The sequence below is a fragment of the Gymnoscopelus braueri genome (assembly GCF_963280865.1).
Source record: "Gymnoscopelus braueri genome assembly, chromosome: 6".
Lineage (NCBI taxonomy): Eukaryota > Metazoa > Chordata > Actinopteri > Myctophiformes > Myctophidae > Gymnoscopelus > Gymnoscopelus braueri.
Genome location: NC_137607.1, coordinates 1,992,412 through 2,017,209, shown reverse-complemented (window position 1 = coordinate 2,017,209; position 24,798 = coordinate 1,992,412). Strand labels below are relative to the sequence as shown.

General features: G+C 42.3%; 1 protein-coding gene across 1 annotated transcript in view; it reads left to right on the top strand.

Moving 5' to 3' along the window:
• LOC308086395 (inaD-like protein) overlaps positions 1 to 24,798 on the top strand; it is a 155,880-nt gene that overhangs the window by 58,780 nt on the left and 72,302 nt on the right. The window contains 5 exon segments of the mRNA XM_080429915.1: positions 5,893 to 5,964; positions 9,345 to 9,416; positions 19,768 to 19,945; positions 20,349 to 20,459; positions 21,844 to 21,885. Coding sequence (XP_080286041.1) covers positions 5,893 to 5,964; positions 9,345 to 9,416; positions 19,768 to 19,945; positions 20,349 to 20,459; positions 21,844 to 21,885 — 475 coding nt within the window.

Below are 24,798 nucleotides of genomic sequence, written 5' to 3'. Positions count from 1 at the left end.
TCCTACCTCCTTATCTCCTCTCCTATCCTTATCTCCTCTCCTACCTCATCTCCTCCCCTACCTCCTTATCTCCTCTCCTACCTCCTTATCTCCTCCCCTACCTCCTTATCTCAGTTCCTACCTCATTATCTCCTCTCCTGTCCTACATCCTTATCTCCTCTCCTCTCTCCTCTCCTTAAACCTTACGTTAATCTCTTAAACCATATAAACATAGTTGACAGGGGTCCCCCAGGGGTATTTACTTGGTTCCCTCCTTTTTCTCCACCTCTACACCAAATGTCTTTGCCGTAAACAGCCGATCTACAAGCTCACAACGTGTCGTAAACATGAGCTTGTAGATCGGCTGTTGAAGCTGAACGTTCACCTATAATGGCATCATGGCCAGAATAGGGACTCTGTGGTGAAACTAAAATACTGTGGACCCCCTGGAACGCCTCTAAGGACCCCAGGGGGTCCCTGGACCGCACCCTGAGCACCTTCCTCTGGTTCCCTCTCAGAGAGGCTTGTGTTGAGCAGCAGTCCTCTGGTTCCCTCTGCTGGCCCAACATGGGCCAGCAGATTTGTGTTTGTCTTTTGTCCTTGTACTGTAGATGTGTGTTTGAGTGTTTTTGTGTGGCTCTCTCCATTGTTCATCCCTCCACCTGACCAACTATGTCTGCATCTCAATTGTCACAAATACACTCTGTCATGATTATTATTTTTCTGATTTAAAGCATGAATACAGTTAAAGGTTTAAAAATGATCCATTTTAATATCAGAAGTGTTTTTTCCAAAGATTGACGAGTTAAGAGTCTGGGCAGCTACCTATAAGCCTAATGTTATCACTCTTTCTGAAACTATGTTAAGTAGTATTATATCTGAAGAACAAATCCAGATAAATGACTATGTTTTGTATAGAACAGATAGAGATAGAGCAGGAGGTGGCGTGGCAACATATGTCATTTCTAGTCTGAAGTCACAACTTATAATTCCCCAAGTTGATTCTGTGAATTTTGATTGTCTTTTTGTTAAGTTACTTTTCCATCGAAACAAGCAGTTGATCATAGGTAATTTTTATAGGCCCCCATCGGCCCCTGTGGAAACTATTGGATCTATATTGTCCACAATCAACTCTCTAAATTGTCCCTTGGAATTATTTTTTTTAGGGGACTTTAATTGGAACTGGCTTCCTCGTTTCTCTTCAAATGAGAATTTTTTTTTTGACAACATAAACTTAACTCAACTTATCACTGAGGCGACCAGAGTTACTGAAACAACATCAACTCTATTAGATTTAATATTTGTTTCACATCCAGATAGGATTGTTAAATCAGGGGTCCTCTCCAATTGTTTTAGTGACCACTCTGGAATATTTTGTGTTTGGAAGATAAGAATTCCACGTCTTCCTCCAAAATATATAAATATGAGACAGAGACAGAAACATAAATACAGATAATTTTATTCAGGATGTGGTTTCAGTAGACTGGAATAGGTTTCAGTTGATTCCTTTTGTTGAGGATGCTTGGAACTTTCTTTTAAGTGAACTTGGAAGAGTTATCGACAAACATGCCCCTTGGAAAACCGTAAGAGTTAAAGGTAGACATTTACCATGGATCAACTCAGATCTGATAAGTCTCTTTAAACACAGAGATATGGCTTGGGCAAAACACAGATCTACTAGGGACCCAGTTGATTGGGACTCCTATAAACACTTGCGAAATAGTTGTAAGACACAGACTAGAAATGCCAAGGCTAATTATCATAGAAATGGGCTCTCTCAAGATTTCAAAAATCCAAAACAGTTTTGGAATAGGTTGAAGAGTATTCTTCATCCAAGCAAAAACCCTGTTCCTCAGATTCGTATAAATAATGAAGTTGTCCACGACCCTGCTCTTATCTCTGATGTTTTTAATCGTTACTTTTCCTCTGTTGGTAATTCTTACTCTTTTGATTCTCCTTACTTAAATAATCATGTTAGTAGTCCTATTAATGGCTCATTTTCATTTAGACGTATACTACCTATGGAAATTTCACGAGTGATTTCAGAACTTAAAGTTGGATGTGCCACTGGTCCAGACGGACTAGAGGCCAAGTTTATTAAATTAGCTTCTCAAGTTCTCATTTTCCCTCTTGCAGATTTATTTAATTTGTCCCTATCAACTTGTCAACTCCCATCTATTTGGAAATGCGCAAAGGTTACGCCACTTTTCAAAGGTGATGATCCATTGGAGGTTAATAATTATAGACCTATTTCTATTATTTGCTCAACGGCTAAAATATTTGAGAAGCTAATTTTTAATCAACTATCTAAATATATTAATGATCTCAATATTTTATCCCCATTTCAATCAGGTTTTCGTTCCAATTTTTCCACTACTACCGCTCTGGTGAAATTCGTTGATGATGTATACTCTTCTTTAGAAAATAGTAAATTGTTAGGTTCTATCTTTATTGATTTAACTAACGCTTTTGATTTAGTTGATCACTATCTTCTTTTGGATAAACTTTATGATTTTGGCCTTTCTCGACAGGCATTACTTTGGTTCAGTTCTTACCTTCATAATCGTCGTCAGTGTGTTTCTTTTAATAAAGTTAAATCAGATTTATTGGTGGTTGAAAAAGGTGTTCCGCAAGGATCGATCTTAGGTCCTTTACTTTTTTCAATTTTCATCAACGATCTTCCCAAAATATGCACCAATTGCTCCATCCAGTTATGATGACACGGCTATTTATACATCTGATTCAGATATATCTAAAATTCAAAGCTCCTTGCAAACTGAATTTAATTTGGTTCAAAAATGGCTTTTAAATAATTGTCTTATATTAAATATGAAGAAGTCGTGCAGCATGTTGTTTGGTTCTAGGTACTTTCTCAATCGTACATCCTCGGAATTTACTATTTATTTTGCAGATGGGTCTCCACTCAAAACAGTGGAGACATTCAAATACTTAGGCCTTTGGTTAGATTCTGAATTATCTTTCAAACCTCATATTGATTCTGTTAGGAGTAAAAAGAATTTGGGAGACGTTCATTTAAGTTTAAAGCACCTACTGACTGGAACAATTTATTATTAACAGCACAATGAAGCTCCACAAAGTCCGCATTTATCAATGGAGCAGTAAGTACGGTCAAAATAAGGCAGTCCAAGCAAGGCAATCCTATAAGACACAAATATCTGTGTAAACTACAGTAAAAAGATATACTGTAGATATGTAAAACAATCATATATAAAAAAAAAAAATCTTCAGACTTCAGCACCATGGACAGAGAGAGACACGGCCAGGCAGGGTGGGGGGTCTGAGAGAGAGAGAGAGAGAGAGAGAGAGAGAGAGTCAGCGAGAGAGAGGGGGGGAGAGAGAGAGAGAGACGCCTATTTAGTTGAAATGAATGAATAACAGCAATAGGCGACCAAGTACTGTAGCTTTTCACACACATGTAGAAAGTTAGCTTACCTTTATTCGATCTACTACTTGGCCTTGAACTTGTACTTCTTGTTGGAACGGGCAGCATCTAGCAGGGTCTTCTCCTTCAGTACATACTTGTAAAATTCCTGGCATTCCTGGCTGTAGTTCACTTTAACTTGAACTTGATTAGATCAATGCTGCAGCGATTCCTATCATTGGTCCAAGCCCCCACCATCAGTGAAAACAGTCTCTCCACGAAAGCGTTGGTGACTGGGATACTCAAGAAGATGAAGGACAATAAAGCTGTCATGTTTGGCATCATTGCATGCTTCAGTAATGCTGTCCACTTTGATGCAACAGAATCTTTTGTCACTGCGAGTTCTCTCATCCGTGGGAGCATAACACTAAACTCATCATAAAGGAGGTCCATATCCAGTTGTTTGGTCATGTTAAGAGCTTCAGCTGCTCCGCAGAGCTCTTGGAAGCTGAATTCTCTCTTGACAGCCAAGCATGCGACGTGTTTCATGTAATTCTGATCAGAGAAATCAAACCATTTGTTAAGGTAAGTGAGTGAACTCTCATAGAACTTGAGAAGGTCCTTTTCAATCGCAGCAGCCTGTGCGGTAGGGAAGCTCTGCAGGAGCTCTCTTGTCTCAAATCCAAAGAAACGATCCTTTAACCGTTGTTCAAGTTTCAGTTTTAGATTTGTCATGAGAGGAAAAAGCTCACAGACAGTTGTCTCATTCCCCTCAACTTCAAGCACAGCATCATAAAACAGCTTTAAGCTATTCTGTAAAAACGCTATGTATGCCTGGAGTTCACAAGGCACTCCCTCGCCATCCTCATCATTCGCAAAAAAAATCCAAAGAGCCACTGGGCACTTATCTTCTCCAAGAGACAAAAAATAACTTTTGACAGCAGGCCAGCAGTCATTAAGTCGTTTGACAGCTGGCCACAGACTGAGCCACCGTGTTGGTACGTGCCTGTAGAGTGTCATATACTCCTCCTCCACAAAATCAAAAATGTCTTTCAATTCTTGGACTCGTTTAGCCGATACTGAAAAGTGGCCGTATATTTTCGTGACTACAGCCTCAACATCCACTTTAAGCTTGTCACCTGCATTCCTCCCACAGTTATGCAGAATGTGGGCCACGCAGTTGGCTTTGATGATAGCACCATTCTTGTCTTTCAACTTTTTATATACAGATTCATGTACCCCATAATTCACGCTGGCGTTATCTGCTGCGTATGCAGACACCCGATCTAACCCCAGGTTCATCTCCTGCAGCCTTGAAACAACCTGGTTAAATATGGCATCAGAGTCTTCTTTGTGGTCATCATAAAAGTCCAGTACCTTGTTCTGCACGCCATGTTCTGGGGTGTAAAACCTCACTGCTAGAGGGAATAGTTTGGTAGTGCCGTGATTTGATGCGTCAGATGCAATTGAAAAAAAAGGAAGAGAATCTGGTTTGTCAGCAGCCAGCGGTGTATTTAACTGTTGCAAGCATGTCTCCACAGACGCAGGTCCAAGAACATCAGTAACAATTGCAGCACTCTTTGTGCGCCCACAACCTATCTTCTTAGCTATCTCTGAGTCAGGGAACATGACAGGAAAAAGTTTGGATCCACAATCACCAGATCTGTATGATAAGCCATGCTGCACGTTATGGTAGACACTGGTTACTTCTGCTGCTGTGACTTTATCTGTGTTGCTGTCTTTTTGGGTTGAAAAATAGCTTGTCAAGCTTCTTTGCTGTACATTTTTCTTGTGAGCTTCACCGTCACCATGCCTCTTAATATCATTCTCTCCTCCATGGGTGATTGTGAAGTTCCTACGACAAACCGTACACTCTGCCTTGTTTGGGACGTTTGACACAGATATCAACCATGTATATTTCCTCTCCCAGTCTCTGTTGTATGAGCAGAGCCTTTTTTTCTTAGCAGCAGGAGTTTCCACTGTTTCCTCCATTTTCGTATTTTTGCCGCGCAGCGATGACACTAGTTGTACCTGTGTGTGTGCGTACCAGCTGTGACCGCGGATGTTGTTGTTTTTTGGTCCACCCCCCACTCCCCCCCAACCAATGGCGTTCCACAAATACATAACATACAGCATTGACCAATTACATTTATCCAAGAATAGTATTTCACAGATATAAGAGGGTATTGCAAGTTAACTTAAAATTTTAATGAACATTTTTTTTTTATATAAAATATATATATATATATTTTTCCCCCATAACTTTGATTTTCGGGACATTGCCCTGCTTGTGTGGGACGCGGGACAGAGGGTCCAATTTCGGGACTGTCCCGCGAATTTCGGGACGGGTGGTCACCCTAGGCTCTAAGTCATGAATATAACAATATGAATAACGTTTAGGAACCACTGCTCTAAGTCATGAATAAAACAATATGAATAACGTTTAGGAACCACTGCTCTAAGTCATGATTAAAACAATATGAATAAACAAAGTCATGAATAAAGTGTTCTTGTTTCGTCTCGTCTCGTAGAACCGTGAGGGTGGTTGACACGGAGAGGAGGAGGAGGCGGGGCCAACCTCCACCAATCAGAGGAGACCACAGGTGAGCTGTTCCTCTGACATCATCAATAACGACCTCAATGGTTAACTTTAATTTACATAAGTTGCATTGTTATACTATTATTATGGTTATGAAATGGAGCACCGGAGTCTGATGTAATTTACTCATCCTACCTAGGTCGTGTTTTTTCCCCCCAATCTGAATTCCCATAGATGTGTTTAATATGGCGTCAAATAAGAACTGTGTTCCAAAAATAAACAAATGACCCCGCTGGTTTGACTCTTATGGATATGAAGCATCAACTGACGGTGAGAAAACGATAATTTTACTTCCGCCGAATTTTCACCAGAAACGGACTGTTTCAAATATGAGTGACTGACTATCATAAACGATACAGAGCCTCCCCGACAATATCTATATATAAAATATAAACGATACAGAGCCACCTCCCTTTCTTTCTTTCTTTTTCCTTTATTTATTCAGGGAAACCCGTTGAGAGCAAGCTCTCTTTTTCAAGGACGCCCTGATGACAGCATATAAAATACAATACATACATAATTAAAAACAATAACAAACATTTGAATCCCATTACAGTGTCACAGATGCAAATAAACATAGAGTTACATGAAGCAGGTTCAATCACTATGTAGTGTGTCCTCGAGAAGCACCCTAAATGTCTCAATTGAGACCAATCGCACCAGTTTCAGAGAATCCTGAAGTTTGTTCCATTTGTGTGGAGCATAATACATGAAAGCAGTCTTTCCTTGTTCACTGCTCTTACGAGGACTGGTATATCTAATGTGTGTTTGAGAACGTGTTGAATGACCTGTAACCTTAGGTTTCAGAAGCGAGGATAGGTATAAAGGAAGCTTTCCACACAAGGCCTTATAAATAAATAAAATACAATGTTGCTCTCTATGCACTGCGAGAGATGGCCAACCCACTTTATCATATAAAATACAGTGATGGGTGAGATAATATCTCAGAGACAGTTTATTTATTTTTGGAACACAATTCTTATATGAGATGATTCTAAGACGACCCAATGTTATTCTCCATAGAGAAATGACTTTACGACCCAGGGGATGAACGAGTGACGTCAGGACTTCTGTACTCTATATTAGGGGTTAAAGATTAACCCATTAAAACCTGAGGCCGATTCTAAACATAATCCTAACCGTTTTCTGAAAAACCTTTGTTTCTATATGAGTGGTTCTCAAACTTTTTCATGTCAAGGACCCCCAAAATGATATTTATTTGGCCGCCGACCCCCATCTCAAAACATTTGGTTCCAGGGACCCCCAGAAGCAAAGATATGAGTTAAAAATGTTCGCTTTAAAATATGTATATATTTAAAGATTTGCACAAATTCTCACGATTTTTCAAAAATAGCAGATCTACAAGCTCATAGCGCGGTACAAATCAGTTGACTGACAGTTATTTTTGCTATTTTATAACAGCACAGCCTTTTTATAAACTCTATTTTCAGGCCTGAGAATCCAGCCCTATATTACGCTGATCAGAGCAATGGTCACAGAGTTAGGATTGTATTTATTTGATTTGCACAACAGAATGTATACGTATACATATGCATAATATTCTACTTCTTTCCATGGGAAAGATGACAGATAGTTGTTGTGCCGGTGAGGTAAGAAACCCTAGGAGGGCTTATACCTCATCGTTTACATTAGATACAATTTGAATGTATTAATATTAAAAACAATAAACGAACAGGAAAGAAAAAGAGAAAAAAAAGTAAAATACATCCTCCTATAATTTGACAAACCTCTGAGATCAAAAATGTCTGGCCGGTTCTCCTCAGTGGCTGGAGCAATTGCTCTGATTTTGCCCACAGCCATTGACCATTACCATCTGAACTCAACTGCGAAGCCCTTTTTTCAATTTCATCAAATCTCAGCTTATTATCAGCGTTTATGTGTCAAACAATGGGAGACCAGGGTTGCCAGGTTTCGTGTGAGAAACAAGCAGCAAGGTCTATGAGACGGGGAGGCGCGACAGGACGTGCAATAACCCCCCGTTTGCAACTACTTTCGCCTGCGCACTTCACCGGGTATGGTCTAGTAGGACAAAACGGGTCAAAGTAGGACAAAGCAAAGACATAATGCTTTATGAAATAATGTTTTAGAATATCCACAAACAGACACATTATTATGGATGTCTGTCCTCTAATAGACCACTCAGGTATTACATGTATGTATTAAACTTCCTCTGTAGGTAGGTGAGGAGGATATGATGGACCCACTAGATGGAAATGGGCATTCCATTAGGAGACAGCTGTATATGTGATGGAGAACTGCCCCCTGGTGGTGGGACATAGTCGGACATGTAGATGGTTTGCTTGTCTGGTTGGACATGAATGAAAGCTGACATGTGTCTGGAAGTATCGTCTGAAATGCTCTGGGAGATGATACTTTGAGATGTTGTCATGTAGATGTCTTCAACTGAACACATTGGACCTTCTGTTCCAGAGATAATGACCAAAACATATTGAAAACGCCCACTTTCTCCTATTTTCGATAGTTTTGGCCATTGGCGTCTGTTTATCTTTAATAACACTAGGAAGGTCGGCTAGGAAGGAGCTGCATCCAACAGATCCAACACATCCAACAGATCCAACACATCCACTGACATTTCTGTCAGCCTTAAGGCCTTAAACACCGGGGGTGATTTTTTCATGCGAATAATATGTTTTTTTTAAAAACCTTATAAAGTCAATGCATGCTTCCACATCAATTTTGCGGAGCGAAAAAGCGTCTTTTATTTATTCGGACATCCAAATTTTGCGTATATTCGCATAATCGCCGGTGTGTAATGAGCTTTACCGTTCAACCACTAGGGGCAGTTGACATCTCTCTTTTGGGGTAATATTTTCTTTTCTTCTTTTTCCTCACAGAACCCGAGGCTCCGCCCGGCCCGACTAATTAGCATATATATTTTGGACCCGGCTCGGGTAGGGTCGGTTTCGGGCAGAATTTGAGAACTCTAATTAAATCAAATTGAATGCAAATTTTACTTTTCAGGATTCTAATTAAAAAATAGCGAAACAAAATCTGGATTCCAATACAAAAAATAGCAGATCTACTTTTTGCTACTTTTGTGTAACATAGAATGGCGAAAAAAGTTAAAATACGGAGATAAGAGGTTTCTGCCCGACAGTGTATGTAATGTTTCCCTCTGGAGTGAGTGTGGAAATATAGTGACCCTCTACATCATCAAAGTTACCACTGCTCTGGGTAATTTAGATTGTGTGTGTGTGTGTGTGTGTGTGTGTGTGTGTGTGTGTGTGTGTGTGTGTGTGTGTGTGTGTGTGTGTGTGTGTGTGTGTGTGTGTGTGTGTGTGTGTGTGTGTGTGTGCGTGCGTGCGTGCGTGCGTGCGTGCGTGCGTGCGTGTGTGCATGCAGTGATCTCCCAGAGAGAGAGGATGGTGAAGGAGAAGAGACACCGGCCTTCAGTCACTGGGGACCCGCCCGCAGGTATTTAAATCCGTTCCATAGTTATGGTCAGTTGAATGGAGGTTGTTTTCACCAAAAAGCAACAGAAAGCTGAGAAGGTTTTTTTTCCAAATCCATTTTAATGGGGGTGAAAGGGGGGGCACGGTGGCGCACGGTGGCGCCTCACAGCTAGAAGGTCCTGGGTTCGATTCCCGCCGTGGGCGCGTGTCTTCTCCTCCGCGTCATCAGTGCCCATACCTTAGGTGTTGTTGGTGAAAGGGCCTTTCTGTGTGGAGTTTGCATGTTCTCCCCGTGTCCCTTAGGGTAGTTAATACCCTCACAAAAAACATGCAGTAATCCTGGTCGCTATACCGCCTCCCCCTGGTCAGCCATGGAGGGGAAAGGAATAATGTGTTCCTTCCACGTGCTGCGCCCTACCGGGGAAACTCCCCCCTGTCAGGTGACAGGAAGCTACGCCCTACCGGGGAAGCTCCCCCCTGTCAGGTGACAGGAAGCTACGCCCTACCGGGGAAACTCCCCCCTGTCAGGTGACAGGAAGCTACGCCCTACCGGGGAAACTCCCCCCTGTCAGGTGACAGGAAGCTACGCCCTACTGGGGAAGCTCCCCCCTGTCAGGTGACAGGAAGCTACGCCCTACCGGGGAAACTCCCCCCTGTCAGGTGATAAGAAGCTACGTCCTACCGGGGACACTCCTCCCTGTCAGGTGATAAGAAGCTACGTCCTAACGGGGAAACTCCCCCCTGTCAGGTGATAAGAAGCTACGTCCTACCGGGGACACTCCTCCCTGTCAGGTGATAAGAAGCTACGTCCTAACGGGGAAACTCCCCCCTGTCAGGTGATAAGAAGCTACGTCCTACCGGGGAAACTCCTCCCTGTCAGGTGATAAGAAGCTACGTCCTACCGGGGAAACTCCCCCCTGTCAGGTGATAAGAATCTACGTCCTACCGGGGAAACTCCCCCCTGTCAGGTGATAAGAATCTACGTCCTACCGGGGAAACTCCCCCCTGTCAGGTGATAAGAAGGCCAGTTGGCTCTCATTGTTGGCTCTGGGCGGACGATAACGTAACACCAGAGCACAAGGAAACCGGTGTTTGTGATGCGCCTTCAGTGCATCACTTCCGGTTGGTGCGACTATGTTTTCATTCCCACTAACAATATTTCTACACGGAACACTAACACCACTTCTCCCAGAGAACATGGATCGTTTTGGTTATAAGCCCACTTGTTTCTATGATGAAAGAGTAAGTTAAAATGTGAATATCTTTCCGTGGTTTTGTCTGCTCCGCGGACGCTATTGTTAAATTAGTTTCGGTTTGTTTCGAGGGGGAAAGATCGACGGACATGTGAATCCCGCCCACTACATGTGATTGGGTAAAGCGCGGCCTACTTCCTGATCTGAATGCGCACTCGTTATGACGAACCTCCCCGACAGATTCCAACGCAGTGCAGAAGCTGTTCTTGAGAGATTAGTGTCTCAGAGGAGGGCTGTGGACAGTCCAGAAATCATCTTTTTTTTTTTCAACACGATTTCACATTTTTTATTTAGATTTTTATTAACGTGAGAACAATGGCTTCTATTATTGCATTGCAACTTTCCAGGAATAGAAAGCCTGTAGTTTCTATTAGCTTGGATTCCCCATCAAAGATGTCACTGGTAGACGGGTTTCTGAACTGTCCACAGCCCTCCTCTGAGACACGAACCGAGTAGATAGATATTTTGTTTTACTATTTTATCATGAGCATTAGTGAAGACCAATTATATGAAGATACTGTATGCTGAAATGGGTGAAGTCGTCCTTTAAGGTAATACAATAATAATAAGTATTAACCCATTGATTGAACATTCAAAATAAACAGGATCTGATGCGGCTCATCCATCTGACCTCAACATTATTCACCATCCATCTGACCTCAACATTATTCACCATCCATCTGACCTCAGCATTATTCACCATCCATCTGACCTCAACATTATCCACCATCCATCTGACCTCAACATTATTCACCATCCATCTGACCTCAACATTATCCACCATCCATCTGACCTCAACATTATTCACCATCCATCTGACCTCAACATTATTCACCATCCATCTGACCTCAACATTATCCACCATCCATCTGACCTCAACATTATTCACCATCCATCTGACCTCAACATTATTCACCATCCATCTGACCTCAACATTATTCACCATCCATCTGACCTAAACATTATTCACCATCCATCTGACCTCAACATTATTCACCATCCATCTGACCTCAACATTATTCACCATCCATCTGACCTCAACATTATTCACCATCCATCTGACCTAAACATTATTCACCATCCATCTGACCTAAACATTATTCACCATCCATCTGACCTCAACATTATTCACCATCCATCTGACCTCAACATTATTCACCATCCATCTGACCTCAACATTATTCACCATCCATCTGACCTCAACATTATTCACCATCCATCTGACCTCAACATTATTCACCATCCATCTGACCTAAACATTATTCACCATCCATCTGACCTCAACATTATTCACCATCCATCTGACCTCAACATTATTCACGGTCAGCAGGTGCAGCTGCAGGGTCTCCAGTCCATGGAATTATCTGTATTTATTCACAGTTGTATTAGTTTTAGTGGGTTTACTGTTCTTGTTTGTTTAGAGGACTTTGTTATTTGTTCAGTTGCTGTTGGGTAGTCATGGCTGCCAGTTCCCACCTGATGTTGTGTGGGAGTTCTGACCGCTCCAGATCGTACTGAATAACTGCTAGCTTACATAACGTCTTGAAGCTAGGACTGAAGTCTAAGACATACAGGTCATCAGGGGTCGTGTTTCCTCCAAAGAGGAAGATACCATCTCCCACCATGCAACAGCACCTACTATACTGTCTGAGACGGGCCTTTCCCCTTGAGCCCAACCTTCTTCCAGGAGAAGCTCTCTGGACTGAATTTCCACAGATCATTCAAGTATTTATTGTTCCATCCACCAAATATGTACAGCTCTCCATTGTAGGTAAAGGCTGAATGATCCTTACGTCCTTCTGGAAGAAGCTGTGCAGAAGGTGTGTTCAGCCAGAAGTTGGTCTCTGTGTCAAACACTCTGATGGTGTTGTACTGAACCCCCCCCCCCCCAGCCCCTAAACACAAACATCTTTGTCCCGATGATGGTGGCAGAGTGACACCATGAATCAGGAGGTGGAGTACCTCTGGTGTTAATCAAAGACCAGACCATTGTGTTGGTGTCCAACTTGTAGATGTCATTAGTGTATCCAGTCATCTCATTTTCTCCGGCATATATATACATGACCTTCCCCAAGACACAGGCTGAGTGGTAGCTCCTCCCCTCTGGAACAGTCCCAGAAACCTGTGGTTTGAACCATCTGTGGGTGTCAACCTCAAATGCATAAAGCACATTGCAGCGGGGATAACCTCCCCAGATGTAGACAGTATCTCCTATTAGCACAGCTGTGTGGCCGTAGAGCCTAGAGGGAACCTCAAGCTGGCGTTCTCCTCTGCCAGATGTCACTGGGGTCAACTTCCTCCAGCATAAAGACACTGTGTTGAAGACGTGTACTTCAATGTGATCTCTTTTCTTCAGGTTTACGTCTCTTCCAAAGCAGTACATTTTGTGTCCGACCACCACAGCAGCCTGGTCCTTCCTATGTTCTCCTTTCACATGTATCGTCCAGTGAACCATTTCACACAGCAGCAGCACCACCGTCAATGAGTGTTGACAATTAATTTACAGTTTAACTTGTTAGGATGGAGGCAGGTGGGTTTCCTTGTTACAAGTCGCTAAATGATGTTTAGTGTTTCGGACAATTCATTTTAAAGAACAATTACACGGTTGGGATGATGATGTTGTGATGTCATCGCATGATTACGTCATATTGTAGGATAGCTATTGATGTTATGCAATCTGATTGGCCATTTGGAAAAACAACAAGATTTGTTAGACATAACTATGCCAGTACTATGACATCAATCATCCATATTTGGGCATATGGACGGAGAGAAAGACACACAGAAAGGTACACAGAGATGTAGACAGGCAACACCCGGAACCGGACTGTTTGTGAGGAAGTGGACTGGCATGAATTTTAAGCGTCTCAAAGCCCTGAGCTCAACGCTCTGAAGAGCTTCTACCAGCGGCTTTTAGAGCCAAACACTTTTACACCAGCACATGGACAATGTGACACAAACACTTTGAGAGCCTTACACCAGCACATGGACAATGTGACACAAACACTTTGAGAGCCTTACACCAGCACATGGACAATATGACACAAACACTTTGAGAGCCTTACACCAGCACATGGACAATGTGACACAAACACTTTGAGAGCCTTACACCAGCACATGGACAATATGACACAAACACTGAGAGCCTTACACCAGCACATGGACAATGTGACACAAACACTTTGAGAGCCTTACACCAGCACATGGACAATATGACACAAACACTTTGAGAGCCTTACACCAGCACATGGACAATGTGACACAAACACTTTGAGAGCCTTACACCAGCACATGGACAATGTGACACAAACACTTTGAGAGCCTTACACCAGCACATGGACAATGTGACACAAACACTTTGAGAGCCTTACACCAGCACATGGACAATGTGACACAAACACTTTGAGAGCCTTACACCAGCACATGGACAATATGACACAAAGGAGGAAATAACAATAGAATGCAGAGAGACAGTGTAACTATAATAATAAATATAATATAATAATATAAACAAGGTAAACGCATACATATAATGCAGAGACAGTTTAGTGTCTCAGTAAACTGGGATCACAGGTAAACTAAGAACCTAGCATCGGTCTAAACCAGGGGTTCTCTACCAGTGGGTCGTTAGGGTGTTGCAAGTGGGCCCCCAAATAATCTGCAAAACACTAAGATTGTGATGATAATATAACTTTAATACAAAAACATGATAATAAAAACCTTGTCATGGTATTTGTTCTTTAAAACCTTGAAAAAAGTATTACTACGATAGTTCCACAGATCAAAGCCGGAACATGATCAATTGATTGACCATTTAAGTCATTAAGACCTACAAATACCTTCTAAATCAGTGGTTCTCAAACTTTTTCGTATCAAGGACCCCCACAATGATATGTATTTGGCCACTGACCCTCATCTGAAAATATTTTGTGCCAGGGACCTCCAGAAGAGAACATTTGTTAAAAAAAGTTTTTTTTTTCTTTTTCTAAATCAACATTTTTCACTTTCAAGATGTTTCAAAAATGTTAAAGAATAATAACATCTGCTAAAAAATATCAGATGTAAAAGCTGGCAGTGTGGTGTTCAAATGTTCAAATGTTAGTGATCAAATCACTAGTGTCTTCCTAGCAAAGCAAGAACATGATGTGCTCTCCAGTTCCATGAAGTGTAACCTGTTAGTAGAGAAATAACAGAGTGTTGTTGCTGTACATTTTACATTTCATTATATCTACAAAGAGCAAGGTGTCAAATGTATAGTGTATGTAATGGCCCGTTCACACCCAGAATGATAACTAACTATAAACATATAGTTTAAAAACTAAAGTGGATGGCAGTGTCCACACCACAACTACAACAGACAATATTGAATGGTGCGTGGTGTGAATAATCCTTAAGCTTTCAATACATGCATTTTGATGGACCTGGACCTTGGTTATTGCCCACTTAATTAGTCAATAGAAAATCTACTTCCACCATTGATGCAACAACAACAACACACAGTATAAAACTCAGTAGTGGTTTAAAATGTAGCTTTGATGCAATGGTGAGGTTTTATACATTGATATAAAGGACATGGTTAACAAAAAGGAGCAAGAACCACTGGCGACATGTCTGACAAAATGATTGATCTATATGGAAATGGTTTAGATTAACTCTTTCACTGACAAACTTATTTCTGGCTGTGTGCACCCACTGCCAGCAATTTTTAGATGTTCTTACCTTTTGAAGTGGTCACAGAATATGTATCTGCTGTATGATCAATCCCCTGATAGTTGGTAATCACGGGGGGTTTCACTGCTTCCGCGAGAAGAAAAGAAAAGTCATTGCGACCCCCGTTCGCTTGTTATAGGCCGTTGAAAATGGGGCGTCTCGTCCAAAATGCATAATAAAACACAGGAGGCAGACGATTTCCCAAAGACATTAACCAATAAGTCAATGGAGCAGTAAATATTGGGATCATGTGATCTCCTGGATCCGTGTGCATCTGGGGATGAAATGGTTACTCATGTGTTAGAGAAAAGTGCCATCTAGTGGAAAAAGCAAAAAAACACAAAGTGGTAAAAGTTGTATTTGGCAGTGAAAGAGTTAAGAGCTTTGACCAAGAGTCAAAGGAATGGCGAGTGATTATACATACAATGCACTTATGGTAAGTCGCTTTGGATAAAAGCGTCTGCTAAATGACTGTAATGTAATGTAATGTACATAGATATAAAAAGGAAATGCTTAACACAAACGAGTCTAAATACACACAGGGAGATCGCTATCATTATTAGCATTGTTAGCTTCCATTCCCACTAAATGTAAATCTAGACATTTTCGTAATAGTATCATGCAGAAGACAGAGATGCCTGGAGATCGCTTGTTGACGGCCTATGCCCCAGAAGGGGTAGTAGGCGTAAGTAAGTAAGTAATCATGCAGAAGACCGACAACACGATTGCAAAGCCGTACACATCATTAGTCTTAACTGTACCTTTTTGAAATTCAATGTTTTTCATCTGGAGATGCCTTTCATCTGGAGGAACTCAATGGAGATAAAAATAAAGACAAATAGACAGCGTCAACTACACCAGTTGGTCCCTGATTGGCCAACGTGCACTGTCAATCACAGAGCCCTGAGCGTGGACGCTGATTGGCTGAAGGGGTTGTCTGTCAACACTACTACTCCTGCCCAGCTCCCGCCCATGGCGAAACGGCCACGCAGAGCCTGGTGCCAGACCCCTAGTGAAATCAAATGCTAATGTGATTGATGGGTGGTGGGGGGGGGGGTTAAGAGGCTAGGTAGGCATGGCTGCCAGTTCCCACCTGATGTTGTGTGGGAGTTCTGACTGCTCCAGATCGTACTGAATAACTGCTAGCTTACATAACGTCTTCAGACTTGGACTCAAGTCTAAAGACATACAGGTCATCAGGGGTCTTGTCTCCTCCAAAGAGGAAGATACGATCTCCCACCATGCAACAGCATATACTATACGTTGGGCCTTTCCCCTTGAGCTCAACCTTCTTCCAGGAAAAGATCTCTGGACTGAATTTCCACAGATCATTGAAGAACTGGTTCCAGTTCCAGCCACCACATATGTACAGCTCTCCATTGTAGGCAAAGGCTGAATGATCCCTGCGTCCTTCTAGAAGACGTTGTGCAGAAGGTGTGTTCAGCCAGCTGTCGGTCTCTGTGTCAAACACTCTGATGGTGTTGAAGTGGTACTGCCCATACTGCCCAGTATTGCCTCCAAATACAAACATCTTTGTCCCGATGATGGTGGCAGAGTGATGTGATGAAGCAGGTGGTTGAGTACCTCTGATGTTAATTAAAGTCCAGACCATTGTGATGGTGTCCAACTTGTAGATGTCATTAGTGTGTTTAGTCCGGTAACCCCATCCACCATGAATATATATGACCTTCCCCAAGACACAGGCTTACTGGTAGATCCTCACCTTTGGAACAGTCCCAGAAACCTGTGTTTTGAACCATCTGTGGGCGTCAACATCAAATGCATAAAGCACATTAAAGTAAGGATATCCTCCCCAGATGTAGACAGTATCTCCTATCAACACAGCTGTGTTGTCCCAGCGCCTGGAGCGATCCTCAAAGTGGCGTATTCCTCTGTCAGGTGTCACTGGAGTCAACTTCCTCCAGCATAAAGACACTGTGTTGAAGATGTGCATATCAATGTCTCCTCCAAAGCAGTACATGTTGTGTCCGACCACCACAGCAGCCTGGTCCTTCCTATGTTCTCCTTTCACATGTATCGTCCAGTGAAACATTTCACACAGCAGCACGACCGTCAATGATTGTTGACAACTAAATTACAGATTAACTTGATAAGATGGAGGGAGGTTGGTTTCCTTGTTACAAATGGCTAAATTATGTTTAGTGTTTCGGACAATTCATTTTAAAGAACAATTGCACAGTTGGGATGATGGTGTTGTGATGTCATCGCATGATTACGTCATATTGTAGGATGCTAATGCTATCATTTGATATTTATTAGTTTAAGATTTGTTTGACAGAACTATGTCAGTACTATGACATCAATCATCCATATTTGGTCATATGGACGGAGAGAAAGACACACAGAAAGGTACACAGAGATGTAGACAGGCAACACCCGGAACCGGACTATTTGTGAGGAAGTGGACTGGTATGAATTTGAAGCGTCTCAACACTCTGAAGAGCTTCTACCAGCGACTTTTATAGCCAAACACTTTTAGAGCCTTACACCAGCACATGGACAATATGACACAAAGGAGGAAATAACTAAACAAAAAAATAAAAAAATAAGAAGAAATTTGTTGGCACTCCAATAGTGTGCGCACATATGTTTGGGAAAAGGTTGGGTCATGGGCCCCAGGCTGAAGAGTAGTCAAATCAGTTTGTTTCGGGAGGTTTGAAGCTTAATCTTTAGTGACATTGAGATGTTGGAGAACCAGGAGGTGCAAGCATAGTCACAGTGGCATTGAGTGAGTCCTGAGAGCACTTGTGTTGACGACATTCTGCCCAAAAATATTGTCATTTGATTCACTTTTTTGATCACCTTTGTTGCCATGCTTTCACCTGTCAGGAATGCAGCCCAAATAGGTAACCACTTATTTGCTAGAGATTACTGTGTCATCAACTCTGACCTTGAAATCATTTACATTTGTTACTGAGGGAATATTTGTTCCCAAAAATAATGCATTCTGTTTTACCAAGGTGTAGTGACAGTTTGTTGTCGGTAAGCCAAGTACAGATTTTGTTGAGTTCATAGCTGAGAGCTTCCTCAACTTGCATGTTGTCCTCTCCTGAGATGAGGAGAGCTGAGTCATCAGCGAACAGGAACAATTTGCAGTTACAGGCAGCATTCATGTCGTTAATGTATAGAAGGAACAGTAACAGGCCTAGTGTGCTTCCTTGGGGAACCCTACAGCTAAGTGGGGTGGGGGAGATTACATGGTCCATTGATATCAACCACTTGTTCTCTTCCCTCAAGGTAGGATTTCATCCAGTTTAATGATGTACCATCAAAACCAATCGCCTTCAGCTTATTCAGTAGAATTGAATGTTTTACAGTGTCGAACGCCTTTTGGAGGTCCAGCATGACCATGCTGCAGAATTTGCCCGAGTCTACCTCGCGTTTGCTGTAGTCGGTCAAATACTGTAGGCATGTGTCGGTGGAGTGGGCCGCTCAGATGGGTGGGCCGCGAACGCTTTGGGGATGTTCAAGTGGGCCCTGATCCAGAAAAGGTTGAGAACCACTGGTCTAAACAATATAATAAAAACAATATTTAAAAAAAGCATGTGTAACAAACACATGAGAACAAATGACCGAGGTTTGTCTGCATGGCGTCATATCTGGTTCAGTCACTAGCATCAATGGAGCAGAAGAAGGCCAGGAAGAATAATTGCTAGGGGCTGAGGTGTAATCTGAAGAGTCTGAAAAAAAAAAAAGAACATTGGGATTAAGTCTGAAAAAAGCAACCGGAATAACAACCCTAAGTGAATGCTATTGGTTGGGTAGCTTGTCAATCAAGAGTGGGAGCGGGGAATGAATGCTATTGGTTGTGTAGCTTGTCAATCAAATCATCCCAACCCACCTTGAGCATAACCTACTTTATCGTCAATTTTAAAATAAATGGGACCATAATTTACCAAAGAAGACTTTACACTAGCGACTGGAAGCATATAGTATTCATGACAATGTTTATTAAGGTAATAAAATCAAGTCTCAAGTCAAAAACCCATCTGCTTTGCATTGAGAGAAATTCTTTCTGTCACCAGCAGGGGTAAAACAGTGAAACTACAGGCCATTCATATGAACTGTCACTTGAACTCACTTCCTGTATGGACTCAATTTCAGAACAGGAAGCTGCACCCTTTTTCACCAAAACAAAGAAGAATCAGAGCGAGACGTGTTTGTTTCTCCAAATCCTATCATTGGAGCGGACGGACGTGATGTTTTTTTGGGATGACATCCGTTGATTCCTTCTAGGGGAGTTGCGTTAGAGCGCCCTCTTGTGGAGTCTTCAAAAACTAAATCACGTAGATCTCCGTGACCGGCGGTGTATGCTCTCTTTTGTCTGGACATACATAAATGGTTAAAATGTGAGCGTGTGTGTGTGTGTGTGTGTGTGTGTGTACACAGGGTGGAGGTGTGTGTGTTGGAGGGTCAGTCTCTGGGTCTCAGCATCGTAGGAGGTCAACATGTGATCAAGCGCCTCCGGAACGGGGAGGAGCTTAAAGGAATCTTCATCAAACAGGTTCTGGCTGACAGTCCTGCTGCCCTCACCCACAACCTGAAGACTGGAGACAAGATACTGCAGGTACACACACACACACACACACACACACACACACACACACACACACACACACACAGTCACACAGTCACACACACACACAACCTGAAGACTGGGGACAAGCTACTGCAGACACACACACACACACACACACACACACACACACACACACACACACACACACACACACACCCTGAAGACAAGATACTGCAGGGTTTCTGTTAGCCCGTATTTACCGACCATTGACCGATAAAATGTTTAATTGGCCTTTGTGTGTGTGTGTGTGTGTGTGTGTGTGTGTGTGTGTGTGTGTGTGTGTGTGTGTGTGTGTGTGTGTGTGTGTGTGTGTGTGTGTGTGTGTGTGTGTGTGTGTGTGTGTGTGTGTGTGTGTGTGTGTGTGTGTGTGTGTGTGTGTGTATGTGTACAGGTATCAGGAGTAGATCTCCAAGCAGCCAGTCATGAGGAAGCGGTTCAGGCCATTAAATCTGCTGTCAGTCCAGTGACCTTCACCGTGCAGAGCCTGTGTACCACACCCAGGGTACACACACACACACACACAGGGTACACACACACACACACAGTGATTTGGTGTGGAACTTTAACAGGCCTTTCACAATTATTACATTTGCTTAATCGCAATAATTTATACTAATAATAATTTAACTAATAATACAGTTTTTTGTTGCATGTTCGTCACCTTTTCCATGTTGAGAAAAGTTCATACATTTTCAAACATCTTAAAAAATAGTAGAAATAGTCGATGTAAAAGATCACAAGGTGATCTTGCACTATTTTGTAATGATTTTGAGTATAAAATATTAAATATGGCACATTTTGCCATAATACATTATTTATTTTGATTATTGGTCATAGTCGTTTCTCTGTGTATTTAAAGGACAAACCCACTGTGGTAGAGGTTTAAGGCTTAACACATTGGCTGCCAAAGACGCAGATCTGCGTCTTTTTTTCCCCGTTTTTTTCTTGTTTTTTGACCCAAAGACCAAGGAGATATGATTTATCGAAGATTTAAACTCCCATCCACTTCCTTGTTAACTTAAAACTTAAAAAATCTGTATCTCGGCTCCTGAGTACTTTTTTTTTCAATGAAAAATCTCTGGCAGTCTACAGCAAAAAATCTGAAATAATTCTGGCAGATTAGGTGTTAACACATCCACCGCCAAGGGCTAATCTCATAATGTACTCACCAGTGCCAAGGTTTTATTGTTGTTTTTTGTTTTTTTCAGGTCGCCATAGGCCCCGTTAAAATCCTTTAGATTGCCCGATCCAATGTTTGTAAACAACGGGCACATGTCCTGGTGTCTACTCGTCGAGACCGCGTGTCAAACGGAGCCGCCATGTTTGAGTTCTGATCGTTTAAGTTAACATGGGAAATGCGAGGATGAAAAACTACATGTCCTGTACAGCTTTTACAGGGGTTTATGTGTACGACTTAGAATGGAGACAGACGGGAAACAAAAAACGTGATCGCACTTCCGGTCCGATCGGGTGGTGTTACACTGAAAATGGTCCCCCTAGAAAATTAAAAAAAAAAAAAAATTCGAAAAAAAGGAAAAAGCACCACAGCCCGTAGGCTACGGGATTGGCGCTTAACCGTTGGATTTAACGGCCCGTAGAACTACGGGCCCGGCGGTAAATGTGTTAATAGCCAATGATCATTTTATTCATAATCAGTTGGCATGGTAACACTGTACACAGAACAACATAGATGTTTTTTCCATCAAGCCTTATATAGGCGTATATTCACGTATCTTTATGGCAAATTATGTTGACATTTACTCTTTGTATTAACGTGTGTGTGTGTGTGTGTGTGTGTGTGTGTGTGTGTGTGTGTGTGTGTGTGTGTGTGTGTGTGCGTGTGTGTGTGTGTGTGTGTGTGTGTGTGTGTGTGCGCGCGCGTGCAGCCTCTGTCTACAGCGACCAGGTCAAAGAAGAGCACCCTGCCGGTAAGAACCTAAACCACATTAAAGGAGTAGTTCATTCAAAAGTTACCTATTTATCAATTACACACCCCATGAAGCCTAGAATTCCTGGAGATATATTTTGATATTGTCCTATTCCTGAGACAATACTTTGATGATCGACATTTCACTTTCAAACATGTTTAGGGTCATTTTATCGTCTACTCAGGCTGTTGTGTTTCACCGCAGACAGTTTATAAGTTGCTTGATTCAGTATTTAGATATTTGATATATTTTTTAAAAGACACGCCCCCTTCCTATTATAAACCCATTGTAACTCCATTTTGTTTGTTATTGAAAACACCCGTCCTTGGTTCTGGTGACTCATATGGCCCTCCTAATGTGTGAGGAGGCCATGTTTTTTCCATTACTATTTTCATTATTATATATTAGTTTTAATAGTGTATCTATTTTTTTTATTTTCCCCTAAATAAATATTAAAAAAGTATTAAAAAAGTGATTGATGGATAGGGGCACGGTGGCGCAGTCGGTAGCGCTGTCGCCTCACAGCTAGAAGGTCCTGGGTTCGATTCCCGCCGGGGACGCTGTGGGCGCTGAGGGCGTGTCTTCTTCTCCGCGTCATCAGTGCCCATACCCTAGGTGGGGTTGGTGAAAGGGCCTACTCTGTGTGGAGTTTGCATGTTCTCCCCGTGTCTCCTAGGGTAGTTAATACCCTCACAAAAACATGTAGTAATCCTGGTCGCTATACAGCCTCCCCCATGACAGCCGGGGCGTCTGATGGAGGGGAAGGGAACTGGTTGGAATAACGTGTTCCTTCCACGCGCTACGTCCTACTGGGGAACCTCCCCTGTCAGGTGACAAGAAGCTACGTCCTACCAGGGAAACTCCCCTGTCAGGTGACAAGAAGGTCAGTTGGCTCTCATGTATTGAAGGAAGCATGAGCTCGGCCCTGGCCTCCCTGGCTGTGGGGGACTGGTGTAGCGCTGGTGTAGGGCTGGTGTAGGGCTGGTGTAGCGCTGGTGTAGGGCTGGTGTAGTGCTGGTGTAGGGCTGGTGTAGCGCTGGTGTGGGGCTGGTGTAGCGCCCAGGATCACTTAGGAAATTGGCACCGGGTGAAAAAAATTGGTTATTAAAAATAGTGGGATAGAAAATTTAGTAAAACAAAAAAAAGTGATTAAAAAAAACAGTCACCAGTACCATGGATGGTGTTTTCAATGAGTCTAACATGATTAAAATGTAGTTTGAAGTTACAATGGGTTTGTATAGGAAGGGGGCGTGTCTGATAAAATGAATATCAAATTATCTAATTACTGAATCAAACAACTTATAAACGGTCTGGGGTAAAACACAGAAGCCTGAGTAGACGTTAAAATGACCCTAAACATGTTTTAAAGTTAAATATCCCTATAAGATGTCAGTGAAACATGAGATGCAGGCATAGTGGAAATGGCATTGAATGAGGTCAGCCAGTTTCCATGTTATGATGCAGTTTGAGCTGAACGCTAAGATAGAAATATGTTTTATTCATGATGTTTGTTGAGCAGTCTGTGGTGTCCTACTGTAACTGGCCAGCAGAGGGCAGCGCAGCTCCATCTGTGATGCAGGAAAACACTGCAGTGTTGAGTTGAACTACAGTTACCTCAGCACTAGACAGACACACAGACATAGTCATAGATATGAATAATTAACATATATTTAAAATAAAACATCTACAATAACATATTTAAATCCACAAGAAAGAGGGAATGAGAGAGAGAGAGAGAGAGAGAGAGAGAGAGAGAGAGAGAGAGAGAGAGAGAGAGAGAGAGAGAGAGAGAGAGAGAGAGAGAGAGAGAGAGAGAGAGAGAGAGAGAGAGAGAGAGAGAGAGAGAGAGAGAGAGAGAGAGAGAGAGAGAGAGAGAGAGAGAGTCTAAACTAGACTTAAATGTGAGGACTAGTGGAGAAGAGATCCAGTAGAACTAAAACTAGTGGAGAAGAGATCCAGTAGAACTAAGACTAGAGGAGAAGAGATCCAGTAGAACTAAGACTAGTGGAGAAGAGATCCAGTAGAACTAAGACTAGTGGAGAAGAGATCCAGTAGAACTAAGACTAGAGGAGAAGAGATCCAGTAGAACTAAGACTAGTGGAGAAGAGATCCAGTAGAACTAAGACTAGTGGAGAAGAGATCCAGTAGAACTAAGACTAGTGGAGAAGAGATCCAGTAGAACTAAGACTAGTGGAGAAGAGATCCAGTAGAACTAAGACTAGTGGAGAAGAGATCCAGTAGAACTAAGACTAGTGGAGAAGAGATCCAGTAGAACTAAGACTAGTGGAGAAGAGATCCAGTAGAACTAAAAGACAAGTCATTGTATGTTTGGTTGTGCTCGGGTGTTGCGCTCTGAAAATAGCTGATCTACAAGCTCACAACGTGTCGCGCTGCGTACAAGCTCACAACGTGTCGCGCTGCGACGCGTTGTGAGCTTGTAGATTGGCTATTTTCAGCATGCAACCAAGTGAAACTCAGTCATTACGACACCATCAAGGCACCGCCAACATACTGTACATTTTAGATTTCGACTAAATCAACTGTAGATTTAGTCGACTAAAACTAGACAAAAACTAAAACATTTCAGATGACTAAAACTGAATCTAAAGTAACATACAAAGCACTATTGAGCAGTTTGAAACCTGCTCAGTAATGAGTCCTTCTAGACGTTGGGATGGTTCAGTGACACCACCATGGAGGTTGTGGGTTCGAATCCAGCGTGGTGCGTCTGGCTTCTGCACATACTGGGGGCAGACCCTGTCAGCAGGGAGTGTCGGGCGGGAGGAGGAGTAGGACGAAGGCTATACGTCCTCCCGTCCTACCAGGACCTCTAGTACTGATGGTTTTATGTCCTACCAGGACCTCTAGTACTGATGGTTTTATATCCTACCAGGACCTCTAGTACTGATGGTT